Here is a 14,403-nt window from a genome sequence, read left to right as displayed (position 1 = left end):
TTATCCGAGAGCGTAATGCGAATGAATCAGCTTATATGTGACTGAAAGCTTCTGATAATTCAACATACCAAATGCGTCGCTCAAATGTAATATCGCCGAAACGAAGTCGCCGAATCGAAGAGTTCCGTCTTTCCTCATATATCGAAGAATCAAGATGGATAATACGTCCGTATTTAATTGGAAACCTAAGATAGAGAAGTCTTCGTTGTATATGGGCGAATAAAAGAGAATGTTTCTCTATACGTAGCACTGTATGACATTTTTCTCTTACGTACCAACTTCCAACAGTGCATCTCGCAATCTCTCTGCCTTAAGTATACCCGTCTTTTCCTTCGTATGATTCTTAAAAGCAGCTTGCCAGTATTTTAAACTACACATAAGATCTTTAAAGTCATTAAACTTTAGTCGGCCACTTCCAGAACTCTGTTTATCAACGTAATAAGAAAATATAAGGAAAAAATATCGCTTGCATACTATTTAAATATGTAAAATAGAAAATCAGTAGAAAGAGATAAAGATCAATAGAAAAAATTTTCTCTAAAATTTTGATAAAATATATACCTGGTCTGTATACTCATTTTATTTAATTATTTAAACATATAATTACATTTTAATAATATTACATATAAAATGCAAACCTACAGATAATTCACATATTTAATATTAAAAGAAATCGATTGAAAATACATTCTAAGAAATTAAATTGTTATCAAAAGGATACATCCATAGTGAGTACTACTTGTCGACAGACTTCCATACAGGCACAGCTTTTGATGTAATCTGAAAATTGAAGAGGAAATGCCAATTTAGATTGATGTTTTAGTACATTTTATTTAACAAGATTTTCTTTATACTTTAAGATGAAGAAACGATAAATTGCATACCATTTGGTAAACAGGCTTCTAAAAGCTCCTGTAATTCGAAGGCGTTTACGGTTTTATGTTCGTCGGCAAGCTGTAGGAATACGGCTTCATATTGAGAAAAACCTTTGCCTTCAAGTGGAGGTGCCTTAACAATTGCCGATTTCATTAAGGATGGCGGCGTGTCTAATAATCTAAAATATTGAAAAATGTTACATAAAATATATGCTACGAAATTTTATCAATCATTTTCTCTTTAATTTCAAATATAAAACATGATAATTAAACGTAATAAATAAAAATATTTAAATACGATAATTAAAAAACATAAAATGTTATGTATTTTAGATTTTAATATTTCAATATTTAATGACAAAATATATAATTTAAATATTTAATGATCAAATATATATAATATAAAATCATAAAAATTGTAAAGAAAAAAAAAAGAGAAAAAAAAACTTATCGAAAATATTCAAATAAAAATAGCGAGTTATTTTATTGATAAAATTTTCAATTTATTACGTTTCACAAAAAGAGTGTACACTTTAGAAAGAAGACTTAATGCATTCTTTGAAATATAGTCAAAAGAAGATGTTAAAGCCATAATTGAAGGTGAACAAGAGTCATATAACATATGCTTGCATGAGTTAATGTATGCTGTACATTAAATGAACCGACGCGACCATACGATCCTTTGTCCGCGCATATATATGACATCGGTAAATGCACATGTACTTACTTGAGTTTTAGAGGCTTACTACTGTAGACTCGTAACGTAAAACTTGTTTCTTGAGTCGGCTCGAAGGTCGTAGGTACCAACAAGTAACCACCCTGCTCAAGCTGACACCTGTGGCTCACCTGTCGACTATTTGTGTACTGGGAATTAACTAAAGACTTGTTCTTCTTAAAAAACTGTTTGTTTATCGATTCGGTGCTATTCTTCGGCAACGTGTATGCTGTGAAGCCAATCACCTTAAAACAGCAAAAGTTTGATGAGTTCATCATAAAGGACACGATTAATCGCACAATAAAGATTTCTTACTTTTGGCTCCATGATAGAATGCTGATTCAACGAAACGATCACTTCTTCCATCTCACTTAGAATAAGATGCAATTGTGGATTTATGTGAAAGGTCTCTATGCAAAAAGATACTATTATATATATTTTATATATACATATTATATATATGTATAACAACTTGCATTATATTTAAAATAAAAAAGGAATAATAATCACACAAACCTTGATTGTTTCGACATCCTCCTGCAGTGACGCCTCTTCTCCAACTTCCCTGATATAATTTCATTTGCCAAGTGTGCTTGCTGTGTAACGATGGTTCGTCTCTCGAAGTTTCAGCATCTAAATGTACTACTTCGAGATGAGTGAATGTCTTAACGAAATCGGAATATGATATCCTGAAAACGATAATAATATATAATTGATATTTTTTAGCAAAACTTTCTCAGGGCATAAAAATTTAATTTATATTTCGAAAATCCACTCGAGATGATATTTAATAACTAAATTTTTGCAATATACCTTAATTAAAAAACAATTTTTTATATCTTGCATCATTCTTTAATGAACCTTCTGATATATTATTTACGATATATGTTATAAATTGTAATTCTTTGTTTATTTACCAAAATTCCCCTTCAGCCATATTTCTTACAGCTAATCGTTCTCTTTCCATTACAGGTACTTCATCCCATTCTAAGCCACCTCTCGCCCAAGCACCAACATATTCTCCACCAGGTCCAAGAGGATTTCTCAATTTTACTAATTGCACTGCTTCCCCTCCGAATGTTTCCACCTATACAGCATCAAGGCCAATATATAATTTTAAATTCTTTTGTTCCTATAATTTATGTCAATAGAATACGAGATTGTCGTCAATATACTAACCCTCTCAATAGCATATAATCTATAATTGATTCCCATTTGTATGCCATTAGCGAGTTTCTCCGTGCTAGCACGTATCTACGATAAAAATACGTGCATAAGCAAAGTATTGAGAAAAATCTGTGTTCCATATTTGAAACGCCTTCTACCTGTTGTTGATTATTATTTACTGTACATGTGATGAGAGACGTCATGTCCAGGAGTTTCGATAATGCTCGTCCGCAGGCTGTGGGATCCTGACGAATCGCGATGCTTTCAGTAATACCACCCGTGAGATCGGATAAACCATCCAATAATGTGCCGTACTTGAGCGCCTCGTAAGAACCGTGAAGTCTGAAAATAATTAATCACAATTATTTCATAAATTGAAATATTATGACAATTTATGTCATTTGCAGTGCTACCAATCATTGTAAGTAATCATTGTAATTTCACATTCATCTAAATTTCATATTCATCTAAAGAATATTAAATAAAAGTTTATTTTATAGCTCTCGCTATAAAATAAACTTTTTAAAATAATATTATATATATTAAGTTTGCCATAAATGTAAAAAAAATAAGTAATAATAACTAAATATTTATTGAAATTATATATTTATAAAATATTTATAGTTGAGAATTTTTTAACAAATAACACTATGTCAAGAATTTGTTTAAACAGCTTAATTCATGCCTAATCTTTTCTTTTCAGATGTACTATTTATTTTTAGATCTAAGACGTAACCGTATAGAAATGATGGATAAATAAACTATAGAAAAATATTTTGTCGATTTCCAGTAATAAATGACGTACATCAATCATAATAAAGTTGCTATCGTTTATCAGCCATGAATGCACCGTGAGTATCGTAAGATCGATCGGTATTTTCTCACACTATTGCATTGGTACTATGGAGAAAACGCGATGTGGACTTTCTTAATCGCTAGATGAGGGAAAGCGGATGGATAGGATTTTTTTTTCATCTATGACCTCCTGCTGACAACGTACACTATGCGCTATTATAGGCTAAGCTATATAAACTACAGGTACTGCTTTCATTAAATCAATCTTCGACAAATCGTTTATCTAAATATGGCGATATTGCATTCAACTAGAAATAGTTAGGATTGTGGATTGAAAATCTTATCTAGAAAACGTAATTTCTCTATTATTATAAATATTTTTAGGAAATATTTAACGTAATTTAATTAATCGATTAAATATGATATTGTTACAATTAAAAACATTCATATTAAAAAAATGTGACACATATATATATATATATATATATATATATATATATCTTTCTAAGGTTCTTATATTCTCACATCTATAGCAAATTTAAAATATATATGTCAATGCTAACACTGTTATTATTTTCATATATTTCATATATATATTTGTATTCAATCTATTATTTACAATTCGCATAATACATATCATTAAAAAGAGCATACTTATTTCTTCAGGCGAAAGAATAAGAGAGAAAAATCTCCTAAAAATATATATATCTCCAAATAAATAAATAAATATATCGATATAACGAATATACTTATGCTAAAGTATAAATGCATTCGGATCAATTTTCCATGCAAAAAAAAACCCGAAGAAAAAATATAATTTTATTGACTTTTACAGGCGCTGTTATGGTAATTATTTTTTTAACTATAACTAAACTTTCAATATAAAATCCAATGAAATATACAATTGATAATTCATGCGAGATCATTCCTGACCTATACAACACGCGAGTAAAAAAAAGAGTGGGACGATAAAGAGAAGCAAGAAAAAGGTCATGTAAATCCTTGGCTGAGCAGTCGAAACTCGGAATATAATCAAGGGAGGCGATACTATCTTCCTTGCATGTGCCGTTCCTAAGGGAATTAGCATTCCGGAGGTAACGGGGCTCGCACAGCTCGCGCTTCCTTTCAGACATCGTCGACGCCTCTTCTTTATTAACAGACGTGCAGTTTGCGCGCAATTCGAGTCAATCTGAAAACCGTAACCATTCACACGCACAATCGCAACGTGTTACCTGGATATTTTCCCAAGGAAAATATACGTAACACCCGGAGAAGAAAGAGTCTGATTGTACAAGTGGATCGGTATTATAACCAACTCGCTTTTATCTACCTCTACCTGCAAAGTTTATTATCCATATGGTTGATCGTATCATTAGTAATTTAAAAAAAATGATTCCTGAATGATTGGAGAGGGATTATATCAATCATAATAATTATTCATTAATCTTTTACAAAAATATGATAAAAAATAAACACATGTGATAGGATAACACACATGTACAGGACATGTACAGGATAAAATATAATTGTTATATAATCTTTTTATAAATTTTATGCAATAAATTTTTAATAATTGAATATATTAAGGAATGAAAGAAATAAAAAATTGAAAGACCAAAAAACCTTGAATTCTCCAAAAAATCTGAAGTTCATAATCTCTGCAAAGATAAATTAATATATAAATTAATTCTGATCTATAATTTAGATTGAAGATCTAAACTCGCAAAATCATACGAGAACTATCAATCTAACTAAACGCTGTACCGACACTTTACATTTGGCTTGATATGAATCTGAAGTACGTATCAATGCAAGTGCTGTTAATAGCTACTCAACAAGCCGGTCGAAGTGTTCACCTTTGGCAAATGTAGAGAATCAACATGAACAAGACATGAACAACTTCCGCAGAGAGGTCATCGTACTTTCGACTAAAGATACTATAACGCGGTCGCTGCGTAACTCTACTGCTGTCACTTTGTTACTCAACGGTTAGCAGCACGCTTGCCTGTTGATGCACTTCCGTTTCGCGTTTGTCTAACGGAGCGATGCAATCGCACATGTGTATGCAACGTCATTGTCACGTTAGTGGGTTCGCTCCATTACCAATCACCACGTCATCATCGTCGATCGTTTTCTGTTGTTATTACGTACTCGTTATATTTTACTTATATAGTACTCTCAAGATTGTTGCTAAATAATAAAATTGATAATCTTTCGCTCACATGAAATCAAAGCCTAGAATGAAATTTAGATAATCTATCCCTTTTTTATGCGTTTTTTTTATTAAAACCTAAAAAGATGATAATCTCTCGCTCACATGAAATTAAAGCTTAGAATGAAAATTATATAATCTATTCCTTTCTTATATGTTCTTTATTTTATATATATATATATATATATATATATATATATATATTACATATAAATGTATTAATTAGACAAATTTTATATTTTAAATAATTAATTTACATTCTTTACATTCTAAGCAATTAATTTACTTCTTTTCTTTTTAAAAAATTCAAAAGATCTTACGATTTGCATTATTATATTTATAATAAATTATGTAAAATAATTGAAAGAACGATGCGAATATATAGTAATTGCATTAACACTTGTATGTGAAAGATAGCGCGGCCAGATGTTAAAGACTGTTTGATGCAGCTGCATAAGTGAGAAATAATATAATAATTAGAAACAGGAAGCACGATATATATTCTTGATGAAAAAAATAACAGCGAAATGTTAGTCGACCAGTTACAACCGTGCTGCTATCCTCAACCGAGATGAATGTCGCTAACCGGACAAGTATTATGCGTATCACGGCATTGCCGTGTTTTTTACTAGTGATTACGAGTTTTATTTTTCAATCGACAGCCTCTCATATACGCACGCTATTGGTCGGCCGGACTAATCTCGGTCTATTTTCCCTTACATAAGTACCGACGTATCTCCGTCGCGTAGAAAGCGGCGATCTAGAAGTGACTCGACTCTCTCAGTAAATCTAGCGTGCATGACTCGTGATTTTAATATACGAACATGCAAACAGCGAACAGATTTTAATGATATCGAGTTTCGAATAGATTAAATGGAATCGTAATCGTTGTCTGTGCCGGCGAGCATCTACCTTCGGGATTATCGGTGTGTGTTTTCGCGGTCGTTTCGCGCTCGTGCGGATACGACTCCGTGGACTGTGGTCATCGGTGCACTGACCTCCGATCCATTGCTGGCAACTGGCGATACCGACTACTTGCCGAGTGAAAGTATCGGAGCCTGTGCTTGCCTACAACGTACCGCGTGTACGCGAGTCACGCATGTTCAATATGTACGGCCAAATATCTCGACGCTGTCTGATTTCTTTTTAGATCGAGTGCTTTCAGATTAAAAAGCCGACGAAATATCTACCTAGAACTGTCGCGGAAATTTGCTATAAATTTGCTATTAAATATGTTTATATTAATACGTGAATTGAATTCTCTTTCTTTTTAACTTAAAAAATAAATAAAATCTTATATAAAAGTAAATATCCATGAAATAATAACTTCGATAACAATAATTTTCCATTTAATGAAATGTTCGTACCATTTATAGTATTTTCTAACATAACAACACTTTCTAGTGAATAAAATGTATGAACGAAGGAAGTGAGAGACATAAGCTTAGCAAGATCCAAGAGGCACCAGACGGTTTTCTAATGGAAATCGACGAGAAGGAATGTTGTGCATACATTGCTTATGTATATTGGCATGCGAAGAAGCTTTCTAACCGATTTTCGATGCTACTGATTTAATAAAACTGATCTTCCCGGATTTTACAACGCGAGGTCATCGCGATAAGGAAAAGATTGATAAAACAAGCCTCTTTCTCTTTTTCCTTTTTCTTATCTTCTATAATCTTTCGATTGGTATGCGAATGTGTCTTTGAATATGTGTCTCTCTTTGAGATATTTATCATCTCATGCCCACTATGTGACACTACTACGGAATTAATTCATCACCGCAAGATATATACAGGGTTGGGCAAAAGTCCGGAAACGGTCAAATATCTCGAAAAGGATCAACTATAGCGAAAAATTGTAAATAGCAAAGTTGTAGGGCTTAAAAAAATGTACCTAATGATGACTAAAAATTTTACTTTGAGTGGAGTACGAAGATCATATAAAAGTCAAATTGAATTTTTTAAATGGAACTGCCTACTTTTTATTGCATATTCTTATAGCTGACCTCGAGAGCTTTCCAAAACACTATAATAAAATATTTTTCCCTCAAGCATTTATCGAGTTATGAGGCTTCAAATCATTTCTTAATTTTACATAAACCGTAAAATATCTTGTAAAATATTCACTTTTCGATTATTTTACCTTAATACTTTTATGTACAAAATAATGAGAGGAATCAATTGGTCTAAAAAAAAACACATAATTGTTCCGAAGAAAAAATATGTAATTGTTAATTGCAAATTACATATTTTTTCTTCGGAACAATTATGTGTTTTTTTTTAGACCAATTGATTCCTCTCATTATTTTGTACATAAAAGTATTAAGGTAAAATAATCGAAAAGTGAATATTTTACAAGATATTTTACGGTTTATGTAAAATTAAGAAATGATTTGAAGCCTCATAACTCGATAAATGCTTGAGGGAAAAATATTTTATTATAGTGTTTTGGAAAGCTCTCGAGGTCAGCTATAAGAATATGCAATAAAAAGTAGGCAGTTCCATTTAAAAAATTCAATTTGACTTTTATATGATCTTCGTCCTCCACTCAAAGTAAAATTTTTAGTCATCATTAGGTACATTTTTTTAAGCCCTACAACTTTGCTATTTACAATTTTTCGCTATAGTTGATCCTTTTCGAGATATTTGACCGTTTCTGGACTTTTGCCCAACCCTGTATATGTATGACAATATAATTATAAATTAAAGAAATCCGATATAATTATAATTTATTCGTTAAGAAAATCACATTTATTTTGTATTTTAATAGTCTATATATTAATTTGTTTTGCATTGCCCGCAAATATTATAAAAATTTAATGCAATTTTATAAGTACACTGCCGCTCAAAAGTATTTGGCCACTCTTAATTTAAGAGAAAACTTGAAAACGAAATTGTGTCTATTGCCTTTCATCGATGTTTATTGTTTATGCGCTAACAGAAAGTCGTTCTCAATAGCTATATTATAAATATCACTTCATGTTTACTAACAGATAGTTACAAAGCCAAATAAGATATTTATGGCTCTTTTCCTAGAATGAATACTTTTAAGTTTTTACTACAAAGGCGCGTATTTCATGGAATTTTTTTGTTTATTTGATATTTTATTACAACAAGAATGGCAAAAAATATCTAAAGAACTTTAGAAAAATTAATAAGAAGGTTGCCGAGACTTTGTGAAGCCGTCATAAAAAATAAAGGAGGACACATGGATGAATTAAAAATTTAAAATTTTTGTATATTTTGATATTAAATATATAGATTAATATAAATGAATGATTTTTATTTATTTATAGTTATTTAAACACAATTTACCTAGGTGGCCAAATACTTTTAAACGGTGGTGTATATAAAAGCTGAAAAAGAAAAAAATAAGTGTCAAATCAAAACTTATATACTTAAATTAACACGTTCATTGTTTCATATACGCAACAATCTATAATCTTCTTAGAAGAATTTAATAATTTTAAATTTCAACAATATTATAGTCTTATTTCAATATTATAATTATCATCTCAAGAATATATAATTATTTAATTCTATTTTAAGAAAATTATAATCCTTGATTTAAAAATGTTCTATCTAACATTATTTCTTTTCCATTTAAGAAAATTAAATCTTAAATCATAAGAATATATTTTTTTGATTGAATTATATAAAATTGCTTCAAGCAAACAATTACTCAAGCAATTATATATTTTTTTAAATTAACGCAATATAATCTTATTTCAAGATTTCGACGTTAAAACTAAAGATATTTTCAAAATATTAATAGCATCAATTTCAGATGATTTAACACATAGTTGCGAGATATCCCAAGCGAGGATTACACTATGATTATATTATTCAAATAATCGCCCGCACAATGCATGTAATGATTATTTCATACTGTAATCACTAGAATTATGTAGTATAATTTTTCAGAGTAAAAATTATCAAGTATATGCGTGATGCGGTATTTCCTGACACTCACACACGCTGCACGATAAATATTATCGCATTAGACTTATCACGCGTGCATAACTTTCCTACGAGTAAATATTACAACACGTGTAGGATCATTCATAATATTCCATCACCGCAATCATCATCGTAATCGTAATTACGATCGATGCCTCGCAGTAGGAAATCATATTACCGCATGTAAAATTATTTCAGCAACTTTTCAAGCTTTGGATCGGAGTTACATCATTAATTAGCGGCTGTACATTCCAATACTGACGAGCGGAAGTCATCGGGAATCTGCAGTGTGCAATCAATTATTAATGAGTCGTGACCTCGATGCATCTTCGTGGTTAGCGTAACAATAAAATTGTATTAAAATAAAATAAATATCAACCGCTTTTTATACAATTTATACAATTCATGAAATCAAGTATGAATTGTATATCGTAGATATATAATGTAACATACCAATAGTATAATGTAAAATATATGACATTTTTATTGTTATTTTATTAAATTAAAAAAATATTAATTAAAAAGAAATTAACACCAGAGAGATAAAATAACAAACTTTTAGACTCTTCTACTTTAGATTTGAAATAAAAATGCATAATAATATACTTATAAGAGTAATTGCGAGTAAGAAAGTTTACATACTTAATGCATGTATATATATGTCTTGAAAAAATAATATAATTTTTTCCGCTTGAAACCCGTCATTGTCTTGTTCTACTTTCTCCAAGAAAACCAAGCGCAGCCATGTCAATTTTTCGTTACGCACGTGTATGCAGTATTATGACGCAAAAGTGGCGCGTTTGATGATGAAATTACAGCAAAGCGCGGTCACGGTTGTTGATCAGGAACATATCATGTCTATCAGTAAGGTATTTTGTTAGACGCCAAAATCTATGCAGATCAATGTTATTTAGATAAATATTATATCTTTAGCGTACTCTCTATAGAAAGCAGTAAAAGCCTTTTTTATTTCAATTACTTACATATATGATCTTCTTCGAGCGTAACTAAAACACATATTCATAAAGCTCATTATTATTTAAATGGATAGAGTGTAAAACCTGCATTAAGTTACCTACTCATGAAAGATTTGTTAATATCTTACATTTAATTGCTTGATTTTTAGCGTGACATGTACATATATATAAAAATTAAGATTAACATATGTATAAATATTTGGTTTGTAAATTTATTAGGTGTAAAATCTCGACTAGAATTTTAAAAATGTTATTTAAATATTTGATTTGCTCATGCGATATAGAGTTCTATATAGTTTGATTCAACAAAAATAATATATATGTATATAATTATTATTATAATTATTATTATAATTAATATGTGTAATTGTTTATAATTAATATAATTAGTATATAATTTATATATAACAAATCTTTTACTACAGATTTATTTAAAGTTTTTTTGCATAAATAAATATTATAAGGTAGAAAATATATTCACATTTTGTATATATTGTATCTAATGCACAGGAATATTATTTTTAAAACAGATAATGATATTTTTAAAATAATTTTTCTCTTCCCAAGTGTATACACGTGATGAAAAACCTGTCATCCTTTATTTCAGTAAGTAACTACTATTAGAAGATAATGATGACAAATCAAGATAAGTATAATGAAGGAGTATAGAAATGCATAACAAAATTTTTGTAAAATGCAACGTAACTATATGAAATATAGGGATCTCTAGATGATCGTTTCTCAATCATTGTTTATTTTTTCGGTTTTCTTTTGTTCAACGAAAAACAAAATTATCTTTCTTTTCAACGCCACCACCTTGCAAGCAGTTTTCGAGAGCAACGCCCAAGTGGGGTTCATACTCATGATAGTGCAAGAAATCGCGAAAGATGGAGAGAAGAAAGAAAGAAGAGAAAGAAGAAAAGAAAGAGAGAGAAAAAGAGGATGCGTGCAAGACGGGGATAACGAGGGAAAGGAGACGGTAAAGGGTAGGGGGTCATCAGAGGAAGATTAAGAAGAGGAGCAAGGACCTCCGGCAGAACCGGTCATCGTCGTTCGTTCGTCCGCGCAAACTCATCTTCCATCTCGCAGCGAGAGATTGCGCACCTCGATTACTCGGCTTCGCGAGATGAAGTCGCGGGATGAAGTTCCTGTACATGTTGCTTGGACGGACGCTCGACTTCTGCTGGCTGCTCTTCGCCTGTTCGCTTTTCAACTTGCGCGACGAGCGAAGCTTATACCGTTTGTCCTTGTGATGCATTCTGCATTATTATGAGTTCGGTACATGCTAAATATTATTTCTCAATAGCCAGATCACTTCTCGTAAAATCATTACAGTTATTTCTTTTGCAATTTTTTCATTATTATTTAATTTTATACTATTGATAATAATATACTGATAATTTTATATAAATGCATTAATACGACTTTTTTATTTCGAAGATTTGTCAGCTCAGCTCCTAAAGTATCAATCTAACGCGCTTAAAGTTTAACCAAATTTAAAACAACATCTTGGAGCAGACTAAGCCGGCGCCAGCCTGCCGGTTCATCCGCATTCACAATTTCATGTATACATACTACATCTGCGATGATACTGATCGAGGTTCATCGATCGAACACCGAGGTCGATCTTCGCGCGCGAATTCACCTTGAACGGCCACCTGGTGAACGCCTACGCCGCCCACGGCAATTCGCCATTCGTCTCAAAGTGGCTCGAAAATTATCTCCGTTTTAAGAGCACAACGCGCATATCTCGTCTTTCCATATCCTTTCCATGATCTTATGCGAAGCAAGATCGAAGATTACGGATCAACGAACATCATAATTTGTTGTCTAAATTGGATAATTGGACAATTGCATTTTTATGTTAATGCAATCTGCATTTTCTTGTCGCAAAGTTATTTAAGAAGCATTTGGAAGAAATGTTTTGTGTATATGTTAATATCGAATGAAAAATGTAATTTTGTACTAATTTGGAAAGCATCTTGAAAAATTGAGAGAAATTAGTGCTACACATAATCGCACAATACATCGATTCATCTCATTTGTTTTTTTTTTATTTAATAAAAATACTTCATGCTAGATATATCTATCTGGTTTATATCTATATGGTTTATATCTATCCATGGATCTATGCATTTATCTATCTATGAAGTTTGAATGTAAAAAAACGATCGAAGAAAACTCACTTGGCATATGCTTTTTCCAGCAACGCCGGCCAGAATTGATCGCTATGGCGACTCTGCACGAAGGCCAATCTTCCATGAACCGCTGGTAATCTATCGTCGACGAGAACTTCCACCCACGCGCCGCACCACCACAATCGAAACCTAAATACCCCAGCGTATTCTGCGGTCGGTGAGCCCGTCGGTTCTCCACCACTGCCAAAACCTTGATCGGCTGGTACTACCCTGTAGAATAGACCCTTGCTAAGATGCAAAACGCCCAAACACGATACCAGCCACTTATCTCCTGTTAACAAAGTGATGATAGTCTGTTAAAAAGAAGTTCTATTTACGAAATCTTTATAAATGTCATGAAAACAAAGTTTTGTCGTAAAAAAATTCTTAAATAAAGAGAAAGGGAGAGAGAGAAATTATTGAAATTATTCAAATATATGTTTCTAGCAAATGTTTTCTTGATTATTTTTTTTTTATTTTATTTATTCAATAATTTTATCAGAAGATTAGTAATTTATAAAAAACGTAAAAAAATTCACATAAAATTTTAAATATTATATGGATTTATAAGAAAAATTTAATATATATTCAAGAATATTAACATATGTGTATATATATATATATATATATATATATATATATATATTATATGTCTAATTTTATTTTAAACTGATGATATTATTATATTGTTTTATTATTAAATGTTTAGTGAAATTATAATATATTTTGAAGAGCATTTTTCAAAATAGTGACAAAATTGATATAATAAATTGATAATAGAAATCAATTTCATTTTGATTGATGAGTTCTTCATGAAAACAAAATGATTCCATAACATCGAATATGTCGTAACGCCGTGAGAAAATTGTATAGAATCTAAGAGCGACACTGCGCTTACATTCACTCACTTTACTTTCGTTTTCGAAGGCCTAATCGCTGATCAAGCGCTCGCTTTTATCAACTTTTTGTCACTTCAAGTGAAATAGAAAGGAAAAATAAATTATTCAAACACAGATTTATGTTTGATCATATTATTTTCAATAATTATTCTTATGATGTGTTTTGACTCTTAGAACAAAATCAATTTACTAAAGAGAATATGAATTATAATATTTAAATCTTACCCCATTATAAATCTTCTAAAACAATTAATTGTCCAATATGTTTATTAAACACATTAGACACATTAAAGTAAAGTAGTTTAAATTAATAAAATGAAAAAATATATATATATATATAAAATTATTAAGAAAAATTGTTAATTATTAAGAATATATGTATGTATATACTATGAAAGAGATTATACATAACACAGGCCCACAAAAAAAAGTACCCTGTGCTGGCGATCTGACTAGGCTAGTCTTATGTATTTTGGCCTGCTGAATTCGAATTTGATGATCAGAATTGTTCCATCACGTCACAGTTTTTTTAAATCTTAAAAATAGATGAAATTGGACTTGGAGAATATATAGATTAATTCTTTCCAATATAAGATTTATGAATGAACTAAAATCAAATACGGA

The 14,403-nt window shown here is 30.8% G+C and overlaps 1 protein-coding gene across 1 annotated transcript in view; it reads right to left on the bottom strand.

Moving 5' to 3' along the window:
* Positions 1–14,403, bottom strand: part of LOC105254462 (calpain-C) — a 34,041-nt gene that overhangs the window by 508 nt on the left and 19,130 nt on the right. Inside the window, exons 4-14 of the mRNA XM_011263145.3 lie at positions 12,890–13,172; positions 2,916–3,099; positions 2,770–2,844; positions 2,508–2,677; positions 2,107–2,279; positions 1,906–2,000; positions 1,603–1,835; positions 885–1,054; positions 722–780; positions 276–423; positions 69–185 (exon numbers count right to left, since the gene is read on the bottom strand). Coding sequence (XP_011261447.1) covers positions 69–185; positions 276–423; positions 722–780; positions 885–1,054; positions 1,603–1,835; positions 1,906–2,000; positions 2,107–2,279; positions 2,508–2,677; positions 2,770–2,844; positions 2,916–3,099; positions 12,890–13,172 — 1,707 coding nt within the window. The remainder of the gene's footprint in view (positions 1–68; positions 186–275; positions 424–721; positions 781–884; positions 1,055–1,602; positions 1,836–1,905; positions 2,001–2,106; positions 2,280–2,507; positions 2,678–2,769; positions 2,845–2,915; positions 3,100–12,889; positions 13,173–14,403) is intronic.

This window comes from Camponotus floridanus, unplaced genomic scaffold, assembly GCF_003227725.1.
Source record: "Camponotus floridanus strain SB8 unplaced genomic scaffold, Cflo_v7.5 scaffold61, whole genome shotgun sequence".
Classification (NCBI taxonomy): domain Eukaryota; kingdom Metazoa; phylum Arthropoda; class Insecta; order Hymenoptera; family Formicidae; genus Camponotus; species Camponotus floridanus.
This window is presented reverse-complemented; position numbering and strand designations above follow the sequence as displayed.